The sequence below is a fragment of the Pyrus communis genome, chromosome 9 (genome assembly GCF_963583255.1).
Source record: "Pyrus communis chromosome 9, drPyrComm1.1, whole genome shotgun sequence".
NCBI classification, from domain to species: domain Eukaryota; kingdom Viridiplantae; phylum Streptophyta; class Magnoliopsida; order Rosales; family Rosaceae; genus Pyrus; species Pyrus communis.
This window is the reverse complement of record NC_084811.1, coordinates 9,166,172-9,182,485: the sequence shown is the minus strand read 5'-3', so window position 1 is coordinate 9,182,485 and position 16,314 is coordinate 9,166,172. Positions and strand designations below refer to the sequence as shown.

Genomic DNA, 16,314 nt, shown 5'->3' with positions numbered 1-16,314 from the left:
CTTTACGTGCCCATTTTTCTATTATATAAAATTATATAATAAAAAAAATGCGACGAATTGATTGGGAGGAATGAAGAATGTGTGTGATCTGGGTTTTCAAGGCGAGGAAGGAGGTGGAGCTGATGGGGACGGGGCGGCAGGAGGAGGCGGCAGGTGGCGAGTGGCCAAGAACGGCGGAGTTTTCGGTTTTTTATTTTTTTTCAAATTAAAAAAAATTGAGGTTGACATATTAAGAAAAAGAAAAATAAAATAAAAAGAACGAGGTCGTTAATTTGGCGCCAGCCGGGCTTTTCCATTTTTGACACCACGGCGCACGGGGATCGGACTACACCCATATATGCCAAACAAGGTTGCTTGTGTAACAAGAAAAAGCATGAAAAGAGATTTTGTATTCTTGAAGTTGCTTGGGAAAAAAACACATAATTTGAATCTTTTGCTATTACCTTATGTAATGTCGATGAAAAGCAATTGAAAACCTTAATGGAATTGAAAGCCCCGATAGTTTAGGATTGAGAAATTTGTTTGCAGCATAAGCGAAGTTGCAAATGAAGAAATTATAAAATTCATTGCTCTGTAGTGATATGTAAAGCGTGACTATTAAAAATAATAAGAAAATATATCGTTATCATCCTTCAAATTTGTCGGATTGTTTTAAGGAGAAATTTAACAAAATTTAGTAATAGATTGTATTGTCTTACAAAAATATTTCTTGTTTTCATTAGAAAAACAAGATAAATATGAATACAACTCTAAATAATTACTCACCAATTAGTTTGTCTTGATGTTTGTTTTTCCCTCAAAGAGAAAAAAAGGAAAGAATTCATTTCAACTAAGTAAGTATAAATAAACATTAAACAAACCCCTTATTCGCTATCAAAAGAGAAATTTTATTTAAACACATATAATCTCAATGTACACCTAAATGTGAATTTTCTTTTTTACCCTATTTATTATCATCAAGTGCAAGATGAAATTAATAATTAAACTAAAATTTATTAATAAATCCACACCCAATAATTAAACCATACCATCACGCAATCTTTATCATACATTCAATTTGACTAAAAACCCCAAGATGCTCTCATGGAGAAAGAAAAAAAAAAAGCTGTTTTGGATCGATGGATAGTGATTTTGAAGTTTTGAATCCTACAACTAATGTATGAATCAATTTGTGCAAGTTTTTTTTCATTTGATTTCAATTTTTCAGGGTTTAAGAGTGTATTGCCTGCAAAGAATTTCTTTGTTAGCCCAAGTATGTGTGCAAAATAAAAGAAAGTAAAAAGAGATTTATGCCAGAAAAGTTTTTTCAGGGTTTATGAGTGTAAGATTGCAGCCATATGCGATTTTTCATAGATTGTGAAGGTTGTGCATTTTTGTAAGGTAGCCATGGGATTTTACATGGTTGCAGACATGCGATTTTCCATGGTTGCACCATGCACTTTTATGTAGCAGAATTCGATCCAAAGTACACCACATTTTGGCAGGATTTCATTGAATACTGATGTTTGTTTCAGTCGTTCGCCCCCGAATATAATTATGTCTTTCGTTTTATTTTATTTTGAGAATCATGGAGAATCCCATTTTTAATAGTCTTCTTAACATTTCTCTATTATATTCTGCGCTATTAATTTCTAACCAAAAGCACTAAAGTTCTTGTTTTTTGTGTAAAAAAAAAAATAAAAACATGTCATTTGAAGAAGCCTCATTTATCAAAGCATTTTCAAAAATGACTGATTTGACAATTTGACATATTATTAATATTTTTCTTCCACTTGATATGCCAAAATTTATTACTTCATTTATGTTTTTTAAACAAAAATGATAAAAGTTAAATTGTTGTTGGTTTAAAAAATAATAAAATAATACATAATATGCTAGCATTTAAGATGAGGCAAGTGAAATGCCTTTGAAATTAGCAAAAAACCATATTTGAAAGCAGCTTCATCTTTCACATCAGCTTTGACATATTGATTAAAGTAAATACTACATCATTTGTTACTGGTATATATCTATATAACATTTTTGACATCTCTTCGGAATGGTGTCCCGTACCTAGGGCTGGAAAAAAATCCCAAAAATCCCAAACCAAACCGAAAAAATCCCGATCCCAAACCAAAAAAATCCCAAACCAAAATTCCCAAAATTTTCGGTATGTCATCCCGAACCAAACCGAAATTTTCGGTATGGGATTCGGTATTGCATCTCCATTTTTTCGGTATTCCCATACCGAATAGAATTAAATATTATATATATATATATTATTTTTTAATATATCAAGGAAACAAGGAAACAAAGGAGCAAAGACCATTATGCATGCATGAACATATCAGTATACATATATTATATATATACACGGACAAGGTGGGTACAGGGCATGCAATTAGTTGAGCTCAAATTTTTTTTTTTGTTTTCGAGTACACAATATGGTTGTTCTTTCAGACATGGGCGCCGCCAAAATTTTCATTTAATTACAACTATGTGGAGGAGGAATCAAAGTTGGAATGTGGGGTGTGATGGCATTAGATTTTTTGATATGATATGCTCGTTCTGTCAAATTATTGGCATTAATCAGTATATATTATCATAATTATTGGATATGATTTGTTTGTTCAACTGGCATGGCTTTTGGCATTTTTCCAGTCATTCATCTCTTAGTAAAACTGTATACGTGTTTCGTTTTCTGCATAATATGTCAAATTTTAGCCCAAAAACATAATATGTCAAATTTTAGTCCAAAAGCCCAAAAGTATTTCGGGATTCCCGATTTGTCCCGAAATCCCGAAATTATTTCGGGATTCCCGAAAATTGGGATTCCCGAAAATTTGGTTTGGGATTGGTATTGAATTTGGGATTCCCAAAATTTTCGGTTTGGGAATCGGGACAAGGGTTTCGGTATGGAATCCCATACCGAACCACCCCTACCCGTACCAAACGTAACAATTAAACACACTTATGGGCATAAATGTGTCGGCGGTTTTAATAACAGTAAACCCTGCAAGAGTCCAACGGAACACATGGACATAACCGACGCAAGGAATCGTTAATAATATCAACATCGAACGCATCCAATCTTCATCTTCTAGAATAAATGCGAGTCTGTTTTCACTTCACTGGCACAACCTCACAAGACGAGTTTTTTTCCGTTCCAATTTCCGCCGTGATCACAAATCAAAACAGCAACGTTTTCGCCATAAATGGGCAACTCCCACGGCCACCACCGTAAACGCCGTAACGGCCCCGGGCCCAGTGAAACGGCCAATTCGGGCTTTAAATATGGTTCGCTGGATCAAGCAGCTCAAATCCCTAGCTCTAGCTCAACGTCAGCTAAGAAGACCAGCAGCAGCATGGTGGTTGCCTTGCCGTACGCTCACGTCGACTCGAGCTTGCGCGCCCTCTCCGCCCAGGCCGAGGGCTTCGGCCGGCTGGCAATCGGCGGCCTCCACGGCGCCGTTTACCACGTCACCACTCTAGCAGGTCAGTTTTGTTAATTCAATTTGTTAACTAAATGTGTGTTCTTGTTAATTTTAGCTTCGAATCACTTTGTAAATGTGTTTGTTTTGTGGTATGAAAATTTGGGTTTTGCTTGTTTTGAAAGTTTAATTTGTGGGTTAGTGTTTAATTTGCAATTAGTTGGAGTAAAACTTGCTTATGGGGATTGGGATAGTGGAAATGCTTATGGGAATTTGATTCGAATCCGTTTTTGAGGGGTTTTGTCAGTTTAATTGGATGATTTTGTAGTTGATTGAGCATGCCAACTCCAAAATATGAATCTTGCTGTTAAATTAGTAAATTTGATTATATCTCTTACTGCTGTTTTATCTATTGAGAACTTGAGATTGGCATTTGATGTCGTGAACTGTGTATCGTTGCGTGTGGAAGCTTAAATTTTAATTGTTTGTGTTTATATTTGTTTGTAGATGATGGTCCGGGTTCACTTAGGGAAGGATGTCGTCAGAAAGAACCGCTTTGGATTGTCTTCGAAATTTCAGGCACTATCCATCTCCAATCTTACTTGAACGTGTCATCGTATAAGACCATAGATGGGCGCGGTCAGAGGATTAAACTTACAGGGAAAGGGTTGAGGTTGAAGGAATGTGAACATGTCATTGTATGCAATTTAGAGTTTGAAGGTGGTAGAGGGCCAGATGTTGATGGCATTCAAATAAAACCCAATTCTAAACACATATGGATAGATCGCTGCAGCCTTCGTGATTATGAAGACGGACTTATCGATATAACCAGAGGAAGCACTGATATTACAATTTCCAGGTGAGGTGAATCCTCCCTCCATGTTGAAAGTCATTTGTCTAATCCTTGCAAAATTTAAGTTTCTGTGTTTAACCATTGTGCAGGTGTCATTTTTCACAGCATGATAAGACAATGCTGATTGGCGCAGATCCCTCTCATATTGATGACAGATGCATCCGGGTTACCATTCACCACTGTTTCTTTGATGGAACCAGACAGAGGCATCCTCGTGTTAGATTTGCGAAAGTACATCTATATAACAACTACACCCGAAACTGGGGCATATATGCTGTTTGTGCTAGTGTAGAATCGCAGGTAGTAACAATGGATATTATATATTGCTTGAATACCCTTTTCCAAGTATTTGATCCCATACAGATATTTATCCCATACAAGGTGAATATGATATTTATTATTTTTCCACTCCAGATATTCTCGGAATGCAATATATATGAAGCAGGACAGAAAAAAGTGGCATTTAAGTACCTTACGGAGAAGGTATGTCCATTTTCATTTTTATCTACATGCCTTTAAGATTTCTTACTCACATAATTGCACTGTTTTATTCAGCATTTGACAATTCAGAAGCTGATCTAAAGATATTGTATGTTAGTATTCTGCAATATAACTTGTATGAGTGCTAGCACTTTTGCTCATCCCATCCTATGATCTAGAAATTCGTAACTCTGATCACTATGTAAGGTCAGACTCTTTCATCATCATATAACTTGATGCCATATATTAAGTTTGTAACTTTATCCATGCATTTTAATCCTGTTCTAGCTGTTAACCTTTGGAATTTCCAAGGGGTTAAGAGATACTTCCAAATTTCCAACTTCTTATTACCACCCTCTTAGCAACCTATAAAGCTGATCTCAAACTGGAAGCATTGGATGTGTTGATCAAGATTCGACCATACTTAACCAAATAAAAATGAAGATAGTGTAGGCCTAGTGGTGGTCATTGATGATAATCATGATATCCATAAGTAATTTTTCAATGCGGGTGAAAGTTGGTCAGAATAGTGCATAAACTTGAGTAAGCGCATTCGTTTTTAGTAAGGGTTGGTCAGAATGGTGCATAAGCTCGGGTAAGCGCATTCGTTTTTAGTTAGGTACTGAATGCTGAGTTGAGTTATTTCAAGAAAGTTTTAACATGAATGGATATACTGCGATATTTTATTTCTATTAATCCAATTGAAGGCTTGATGAATGAGAATACGTTCCTCGCAGACTTTAATTGTAGACTTGTTTGTTCAATTAAAGCTACTGTCAATTCATCCAGTACATGGCCATTGACTTGTATTTTGCTAATGAGACTAACTTGTCTACTCTGGCTTTCCTATAGGCAGCGGACAAGGAGACGGCAATGACTGGCCACATTAAGTCCGAAGGCGACTTATTTGTAACGGGAACTCAAGCAGGATTATCCCCCGATGGTGGTGAACATTGCGTGTTTCATCCTACCCAGCACTATCAGACATGGACAAAAGGACCGCCCATGGACGATCTTAAGCATGTTCTCCAACATTGCACAGGATGGCAGTGTGTTCCGCGGCCAGCTGATCAAGGATTAGCGAAGTAGCCTCGAGGAAACTAATATTCCCTTGAATTCCCAAGTTTTATATGGTATTCAATTTTCGGGTTCCGTCTTAAATTTAGTCGACCTTATGTATTTCATCTGTGTAAAATAACCAGTTTGTTATTCTATCGGTAACAAAGATTAATCTGCGCATTATTTACGCAGTCCTATTATTCACCGCATAATAAATGGAACCCATGTGCTGGAGAAGTTTATCATTTTGCCCGGAACACGGGTGGGTGGGTATACCACATATCATTATACAAGTGGAGGAAAGTTTAGTTTTTCAGTTAATTTTGGGTATGTTTTGGGTAAAGGCCGATATGTGTATCCCAAATTTGCAAATAAACCTGCATTAACCAAAGAAGAAGACGACGAACTTGTAATAAACCTGCAAATTTGCAAATAAATCTGCAATTACCATGGAAGAAGACGACGAACCTGCAAATATACAAAGGTTTTTCACTCCTCGTAACGATATATTTAGAATTAAAAAAAATATGATTTAACCATGATTATGTTAGTAGATAGTGTCAAGCTTTAAAAGTGATGGTTAGCATACAACATAGTTTATGAAGGTGAGTAAAAAATGCACTTATTAAGTTTTCTAATACAAGTATCTCATTCCACTTGTATAGAGACAGGCGACGTACCACATCGTGTTCCGAACATACTAAAAAAATTTGTTCATGTGCTAAAAATATTATAAACCCCGTGTTCAACGTGGGATGAACGGATAATTTATATTCCAAAATATACATTCAATAAATGTAACACGTGTCGTAGAGTAGTGTGATGAGAAATGCTAAGAAGGTTCTTTCAAAGTGAAATTCTCCACCACCTCATATTTTTTACACGATATTTTATAATATTAGCACGAGAATTGTGAAAAAAAATATAACATGATGAAGAGTATGTGAAAAATCTAATTTTTAAGAAAGTTTCCTTAGCGTCTCTTGTGACGATCACATCATTGATGTTTATTCTATCTAATGTTGGGTCATAGGCTCTTGGAAATTGGTAATTAACTTTAAGGAAGTACTGATACGGGACCATACCATTAATGTCAATTGATGAATGCCAAGGTACTTCCCTATTGGGTCAATATAAAAAGGTATTTTCATATTGAGAAACTTATGCCGTGTATAAAATGTTAAGAAATGCTAAGGAGATTATCTCAAAATAAGATTCTTTATGAACTCTCTGCCACCTTATTTGGTGTGAATATCGTGTTTAAGAATATAAAAAATAGAACAAACTCAGGAAACCAAAAACAAATAACCAAGAGAAATCAACACCAATAATTAACATGGTTTGGCTATATGTGCCTATGTCCATGTAGCAATAACAATCTTTCACTATATCAATAATGAGTGTAGCGGGTAATGTTGCCAAGTCTCTAGAATTAAGACTTGACGAAAAACACGAAAGAACAAGAAAAAAAATACACTCTTATTTCTTTTCTTTTTTCCTGCACACACTTGACCCTTCCTCACTCTAACTCCTTAAGTGGTATACAAATTATTGGTTTGCTCCACTGCAAAACTAGTGCAATAGCCCATTTATATAAACCTAATAAAGGTCTTCTTAGATAAGGATTACTAATCCTAATTAGAATCTATTTATGGATCCTTCTCCAATTGGGAAAACAACTTCAATTGGGTAAACAATTTAATCCCCTAAAGAGTATAATTCTAATAGATTTAGGACAACTCATCATGGGCTAGAAACCCAACAAATTTAATGTTAATTCTCATGCCAAAATTATAAAATATTGTGTTGAAAACATAAAATGACAGACAATCTCTGAAAAATCTCATTTTTGAGAGTCTTCTTTGTTGTAGGCATAATTTACTGAACAATTATGGAGGACATAGAGAGAGAGAGAAAGGTGCGGCAATAGTAGAGAAAGAGAGAAATGTGTAATTGACGTGTGTTCTATTCTATCATGTTGTTCCTTTATTTATAGTAGTAGGGAAGGTTAATTCCTTACCCTTTTAGGATTATACTCTTAATAGGTAATCAACCCCTAATAGGAATATAAGAGATATTCCAAGATATACTAGAATTTACACAATCACATTCCTAATCTAATAGGACTGCAACACACACCCCTTAAATGTGTAAATACCAAGTAAATGGCGCATCAGATCTTCAGTGATGAAGTAAGAACAATGGATGAAGTCGTCGGCACAATGAGCGAATGAGAGTCTCAATAAATGCATAAAAAAAAAAAAGTAAAACTCACAAAACCTCACTATGGATGGAAGTAGAAAAGCTCACAAGGGTATGATCAGCCCAAGATGGGTGCCTTGTTAAAACCTAGTTAGGTAGCAAAAACCCAATGTGAAAAATGCTCCTAATCATAGGGAAAAAGAGTACATTATGATTAAGTGAGTATACTTCTGGATACTCCCCCTAAGTTTGACATAAGTTCCAAATGAGAACTACAAGCATTGCATATGAATAGCTAGGCATACCAATTCCTCGAACAAGCTTCTGGAAGGTTGACTTCGATAGTGACGTCATGTAGAAGTTGGCAAGGTTGTCTGGGATCGGCTTACATGACTTCAATCTCCTGATGCTTTGAGATGTAGATGTAGACGTAATATGTCTTGGAGTTGACTTCATTGATGTATCATGTCTTGGTCGGTGGATACATGCAGCATAGTCTTCATGGATCGTCATTGGGACTCAACGATGGATGAAAATTAGCAAGTACTTCGAATATGCTCAACAAGAACTCCTAACCATGTCTCACTTGTGGTGTAGTGAAGTGAGGTGAGTCTTGGAACAATTCGAAGATTTCACAACTAAGGTCATATCGTGGACCTCCAAGATATTGCGATATCTCCAACAGTAAAGACATAACCATTTGGAGATTTTGCCTTGTGCGGGTTTGATAAGTAAACGGGTTCAGCATAACAAGAAGGCAAGCATCATTCCAAGGATCAAGGGGGTTGGATTCGTTCGAGATGCATTGGGATTTGCCCTCGTAGTACCTTCAGGGTACGTTTTTAATACCAATTCAGTGGATGCATGTAGGCGCGGTGCTGCATCTTTACCAAGATCAAGAACGAATGTGATGTCCTGTCTAAATACAATGAGCTAAGTACAATGAAGTGCAAAGTTGAACTTAGATATGGAATTTTAGATTCCATAACCTTTTCAAGGGTCTCATTTGTATATAACGTATGGACGATCATAGGTATACTCAAAGGTAACACATTCGGGGTGTAGTTCGACTGGTAGACCAAAATACCGTCAGAACAAAAAACAATTAAAATCTTAACTACAATAATAGCCATAAGATTTAATCTTACATATGTGAGATTAAATCCTTACCGTTGAATTGAATCTAGCAATTAAATCATAAAAGTGTTTTTGGCGGGCTGCCAAAATTTTGGCATAGCGCCTAAAAACTAAACTGTATTTCCAAAGAGAACATCATTTAGCGCTCTCTCCTCCTTCTTGTAAACTTTTCATTCCAAGCTCTAAGAGCCTGTTTTAACCCATATAATGATTTGTGCAACTTGCAGACATAATTTGAAAGATATGCAGTACTAATAAAGCTAGGAGGTTAAGCCATGTACACTTCTTCATTAAGAACACCATGGAGAAAGGCATTCTTGACATCTAATTGTCTTAAAGACCATTGAAATTGTGCAACAAGTGCTAAGATCAACTTGATAGTAGTGGGTTTTACTATTGGACTGAATGTCTTACTATAATCAATGCCCTCATCTTGGCTATACGTTTTTGCAACTAACCTAGCCTTATGTCGGGCTATAAAACCATTAGGATTCTTTTTAAGTCTATAAACCCACTTGAAGCCAACCAAATTCTTCTCTGGAGGAAGGGGAACTAGAGTCCAGGTTTGTTGAGCATAAAGAGAATTGATCTCTTCTTGCATAGCAGCCTACCACTCTACTACTTTACATGCATATTTGAATGAACTTGGTTCAATAAGAGAAGAATCCCCAGAAGTAACAGAAGCTAAAAAAGCTTTTCTTTTGGATATCCCACTTTTAGAGCGAGTTTGCATAGGGTGTAAGTTAACTGAAGGAACTGGATGAACAACATGTAGACTTTCAGGTAGGAAATTAGGATCTACAGGGATAGGTGACTGTGTAGTAACAACATGTGACATTGGTATGAGATTAGAGGTTTTCAAGAATTCTGAGGCACTAGGAAGTATTTGCAAAGAATCTGAGGCACTAGGGGTTGAAGTCAAAGATTTTGAGGCACGAGGGGTTGATGAGTATGATGATGGTTATGGTGATGGTGATGGATAAGGAATGAAGGTGTTATGAATGGTAACATGTGCAAGTGTAACAGATGGTGGAGAAGATGTAAGACTCTGCGAAACAGGTGTAACTAATGTCAAGGTAGGATATGGAAAACTAGACTCATCAAATAAGACATGCCTAGACACATAAAGGTTTCCCAAAAGAGGATTATAACATATATAACCCTTGTTTTGACCAGCATAGCCTAGGAAAACACACTAAGCAGTTTTAGACTATAATTTGTGAGAATTATGTTAATTAAATAAACAGAAGTAGCACAAGCATGAAACCAAAATTAAGAGGACAGTTTGGCAGTTTGAAGTAGGGTAATGGCAGTCTTAACAATGTGCCTCTGCTTTCTCACAGCAAGGACATTCTGCTCAGGTGTATAAGGACATGATTTTTGTTGAGAAATTCCTTTTTCAAGCAAAAATTGTTTAAATTGGTTGCTAGAATATTCACCTCCACCATCACATTGAAATTTTTTTTTAGTAGAGATAGAAAACTGAGTAAGTATATAGGCATGAAATTGCACAAACACTTTGAACACCTTACTTTTATTCATTAAAGGAAATATCCAGGTGAACATAGTACATTCATCTACAAAGCTGACATAAAACCTAAACCCTTCAATAGACATGACAGTTGAAGGTCCCCATGCATCACTATGTATAATTTCTAAGGGTTGAACAATTTTATTTGCTAGAAATGGAAATGGAAGTTTAGTAAACTTCCCTTCTAAACAAGATATACAGACACGTTTTGAGTGGTCCAAAAAAAAAAGGAACATGTGACTGATGTAACATTGCAGAAACTACAACATTGGAAGGGTGTCCTAATCGTTGGTGCCACAAATTGGACTTGACTTGGTGACCAAGAAAACAATGTTGCTGCTTAGACAAGTGAGGTGCATGAACTTTGACAACTTGATTGAGAATGTGTTGTGGTATGTAAAAGGGTATGGGATATAAGCCACTTCTACACAATCCCTGAAGAAGTACATTCCCTGTGATCTTTTCCTGAATCTAGAAACAAAATTCATCACAGATAAAATGACATTTGTTATCCTTACACAACCTATAAATGGATAGGAGAGGTTGAGATAATTTTGGAACATGTGGTATTTTCTTTAATTGAAAAGCATATTTGGGAGCATGTAGAGTGGAAGAACCAACATGAGAGATCGTCAAACCTGAACCACTGGCAGTAGTGATTGTATTAGTGCCAGTAAAAGGAGCAACAATGTGCAAAAATGCAAGATCAGAAGTCATGTAATAAGTTGCTCTTGTATCAGCAACCCAAAATTTTTCATGGGGAGCAGAAGGCTGATAATTGGCATGCATTGCAGTAAGATTTGAAGATGGAGATCTCCCTTGATAAGAGTAATTGGCTCTGTGATAACATTGCATTGCAGAATGCCCAAACTTGCCACATATTTGACACTGAATAGGAGAAGAAGTCATTGTTGTAGATGAGTGCCTTTGAAAGTAATCAGTAGCAATGTGCCCTCTTTTGTTGTAGATTTGACAAACTAGAACTTCATAACCATGATAAGGACAAGTGAAAACATGTGGTTGACCCCTTGTTGGACCAATAATACCAGCACCACCATTGGGAGAGCCATTGTTAGAGAATCAAGGATGATTGCCATATCGATTTCGCCCCATTGCTCTACCTCTGTAATTGTAACTCATATAGCCTCCTGGATTAAAAGAGTTGTTATTACCATTATAACCACCAGCATTATAACCTTCATTGGTACCATTCTGAGAAGAAGAGCTGCCATGAACCTCAGACGGAAACTAAGAACTATCAGATTTAAAAGAACTATTTTGATTTGATGACTCTTTATCAAGCATCAGAAGTTTGCCCTTATCCTTTGCCATGATCACAGACATGAACGAATCAGTAGTATGAGTGACTTTAACAATAGCTTCTTCTGCAATTAGTTATGCTCGAAAATCTTTGAGTGTAATAACATCTTCCCTACCTCTAATTAATGTCCTGAAAGTATTGTATTCTGCAGGTAATCCTTTAAAAGCAAGAATGACAATATCATCATCTTCAAAAACAACACCAGCTGCAGAAAGATGATCTCTAGCATCTTTGATCCTTTGCAAGTACTGAGAGACTGACTCGGACTCTTTCTTAATATTCTGTAATTCAGTTTTCAACTGAAAGATACAAGCCTTTGTGATAGTAGAAAACCTATCCTTCACGTTTTGCCACATTTCATGAGAATTAGTGCAGCCAATGATACAAGACTTGGTGATGGTAGACAAAATGCTAATGATTAATCGCATTAAAGCACGATCATGCATTTTCCAGATTTGAAATACCTCAGTTTCAACACCTTCCTTATCAGAACTTTCATCAAATCGAGATGGACAACATTGTGTGCCATCAACAAAGCCAGGGATGCTATAACTTTCAACAAGAAAAACCATTTGATAACTCCAAACAAGATAGTTTGTATCATCAAGCTTAACAGTCACAGAATTCGACACAGTAGAAATTAACTAGTAATAGGAGATTGCACAATCTGTAATTGAGTAGCAGTCACCATGCTTTCACAATTCTTGATGAGAAAAGAGGATATCGTAGAAGAAAATCTTGAGAAAAACCAGAAATTAGGGTTTCAAATTATACTGAATCTTGAAGAAATGAAGGAAGAAGAACAGATTGTAGAGAGATTTGTAGAAGAATTACGAAGACTTTCAATGGCACAATTCGTCGAACACTTGGTGCGCACACTTCGAAGATGCACCAATTTTTCACAAATGCATAGAGATGAAGATCACAATCAATCAAGAACACCAAAAATTCATACCAGATTGGAAGTAACTAGAACACGAAAGCAGCAGATGAACAGGATCGAAGAGAGAATTCCATAACCGGCTCTGATATCATATCAAATGAGCAGAGATGAAGATCACAGATCAAAACTGTAAAGAATCTAGAGAGAGAAAAAGATACAGATTGAAGAACAAGAGAAAGAGAAGTATTTCTGTGTATTTTTTTCATTAACCTCCAATGTAACAATACAAGACTATTTATACTACTGACTTTGCTCATAGACTAAGTTAACTGAATTACATAATCTTCTGACAAGTGTCATCATCTGAGACTTAAGCGGAGTCCTTTATATCTTTATAGTCCACGCAAATTCGCACTTTTCTCCAGGAACATTGATGTTCTTATCTCCCCCTAACAGCGGGAAGATTGTCTCATTATAGTGACAACCCACAAATGAGCGGTAAAGAGATAGCATGCAAGGGCTTGAAGAGAGCTAGTATGAAGGAGAATCATGATCAACAAAAGATACACATCCTTCTTTGAGAACCCATGTTGGTACGTTGTGATAGGAGCATATTTATGCTACTTAGTTATTTTGTTTCCTTGCTTTTAATGAGTTAATTACTATCTATTTTAGTCTTTTAAGCTATTTTCGTATGTTTTTAGGTCCTAATGGCAAAAGGAGCAAGAAAGTGCATTTTGAGGCTATTTGGAGCAGTTTTGGGCATGGATTGGATAGCTTAACTATGGAGCAATGTGGATGGACGAAATTGAAGTCAAGAAGGGCTAGGAAAGGCTAAAAATCTGGAGAAAGAAGTCCAAATGCAAAGAAGATAAGGAAATAGCAAGAAATAAGGAACCTTATCCAAATTTCCTTATCTTATCCAAACCTTATCCAACCTTATCTTATCTTATCCTATCCTAATCTTTTCCTACCTTAATTCCAACTTCAAAGAGGACTCCTTTTCACATTAAATCACCCAAATATCAAGTTCTAGAAGCCCTATTTTCGTGCATTAAGTTTATGCCACATGTAACCCTTCTAGAAGTTCTAGAATCTGCCACAAGGACCATTCCTTGTCCTCCTTGGAATCTAATTGATAGTGTCCTTGTTCTTTGGTGATTTGGAGTCCTAATTCCTCTCATTTTCAGCCCAAATTCGTGCCTCCCCTTCACCCTATAAATAATTGATGCCACAACACTCAAAAACCACCACCCTCTACCACAAATTCACACCACACCTCAAGAGCCTAAATTCACACAAATTCCCATTGTTGGCAGCAAGGAAGGAAGGAGGAGCCACCTGGAGTGTTTCTAGGTGTATTCTATCTTTGTTTTCAATGTTTAATTTATATTCTCTTTGTTTTATTGTAAACATGAGGAGCTAAACTTGTTTTAGCTAGGGGAGACTTTGAAACCATGATTATATTTGCAATATGAATTGATTAATTCCAGTTGTTATTTCATAAATTGTGAATGCAATTTGCTTAACTGTTTGATGGATAACTTATTCTTGTTTGTTAATTAAGGGTGCACACTTAGTTTGCATGCATGAATTTGGGGCTAGAATATAAAGGAGTTTCACATAATCGTTACAAACTTATATTCACAAGTAGTTAAGGTTGTTTTCACAATCATGTTAAGTAAATTCCTAGCATGAGTATCATGATGACATAGTTACAAGTGCTTTGTCAATACTTATGATTTTCATAGAACGTAATGATCTTTGATTGTATCTCTATTATAGGGGACTTTTGAAGAATGCTTTGGGTTGTCGTATGATGTCATCCAATCCAATAACTTAAGGAAAATTTGAGGGTTAATTAGTGATGTCACGGTTAATCTGGGGTGTTGAGGTTCATGGTTTATCGAAAATCAACTGGAAATCAATTTGTATGCAAGTGTGTCATGTGTGGAGAAGAACCCTCTAGCTAGCTAATCACCCATCCATATTCCCCAAATTTGTTCATAACTTTGTCTAGTTTAGTTTCTGTTTTGTTTTAATTCAAATTCGTCAAAACTAAAACCCCCCTTTGTTTTAAGTGTCAATTAGGTTAGAATCTGAGCTATTGTGTGTTTTTAAGTGTTTTGAGTCAAAACTAATTCAATTTTCGTCCAAAGTAAGTCTTAGAGTCTAGTTTGAGTCTTTTTTATTGTTTTGTGTTGTTTAGAGTCTTTTAAGTTTGTTTTGAGTCATATAAGTTTAGTTAAGAGTCTTTTGAGTTTGTTTAAGTGTTTTGAAGCATATTTTTGTATCTTTGAGTCAGTTTTCATTAGATTAACATCCCTTCTAATCCCCGGCCTAAAACGATCCCTACTTTCATATACTACAATCATAGGGTTTTAATTTGAGTGTTAGAATATTTCACATCACGTTGTAGTGGCGCAACTTGGCATATGGAATGCACACCTAAATGCATAAATACGAAAAATCGTCAGGTTCGTACCTAGTAACTAACTGTAACGTCAAGTAGGTTGGGTGGCACTGGGCCTCAAGGTAGACCAACATAACTATGTACAATATTGCATAACCCTAAGCAGAAACTGAAAACTTGGTACGTTCACCAAAATACGGGTGCTCATTTAAATTGTGCTTTATGATCGCTAGGCGAGGCTATTTGGGGTGAACATGGGAATTCAATGTTCAATTATAAACCTAAAATACATGCAATACTTTATCGAATACTGTCGATGTAAACTCTCCGGCATTATCCAGTCTCCCGAACCTTAAGGGATAAGTATGGTGGTGTGTCCTTAATCGGCCATGAGGTTTAGCAGTAATGTGTGTGGACAAACATGTGACCAGTTTGTCGATTCATCAACCAAAACCATAAGTATTTATATGGTCCACATTTTGGTTGGATTAGTCCACAGATATTCCTTTGAATCCACTGTGAAAAGGGAATTGTTTCGTATCTTTGCTATGATATAGAAATCAATTTCCCTAATGAGCAGGCTTGGCAAAATGTGCTTGTAAGCATAAGATCCTTACTTCGGGTAAGGAGATGCGTCGTAGCATCATTGGTCGACCTAAGTGTCACAAATGGTCATGCCAAAGCAAGTAAACTGCTCAATCACCAGGCTCCATGCGGGCCACATATGGTGTGTTCCCAGTTGGGGGACAACTCATTGGCCCCAAATCAAAGCTTTAGGCTCATTTTTGGTGGTGGTGCAAAGATATTTGACTTTTTTTCTTCTATGGTTTCATTGATGATCATTGTCATCTCGAATATCCTTAAAAACTCAACGACAAAGAGAATTTAAGGTCCCTTAAATGGTGATGCAGTACCATTCATACAACGAGGAGCGTGTCAATGCTCTTAATCAGGTTTGATAGACCTGAAGTCATTATTAGAGCTGTGATTTAGGTGTAAAGTTAGTGTGCGTAGTATAGCATTCA

General features: G+C 36.3%; 1 protein-coding gene across 1 annotated transcript; it reads left to right on the top strand.

Moving 5' to 3' along the window:
* The first annotated feature begins 3,019 nt into the window (after positions 1 to 3,019).
* Positions 3,020 to 6,047, top strand: LOC137745548 (probable pectate lyase 4). The gene is made up of 5 exons (XM_068485505.1): positions 3,020 to 3,474; positions 3,918 to 4,269; positions 4,353 to 4,563; positions 4,678 to 4,746; positions 5,596 to 6,047. The coding sequence occupies exons 1-5, from the start codon at positions 3,195 to 3,197 to the stop codon at positions 5,830 to 5,832; spliced, it is 1,149 nt and encodes a 382-aa protein (XP_068341606.1). The 5' UTR covers positions 3,020 to 3,194; the 3' UTR covers positions 5,833 to 6,047.
* Positions 6,048 to 16,314: the final 10,267 nt, after the last annotated feature.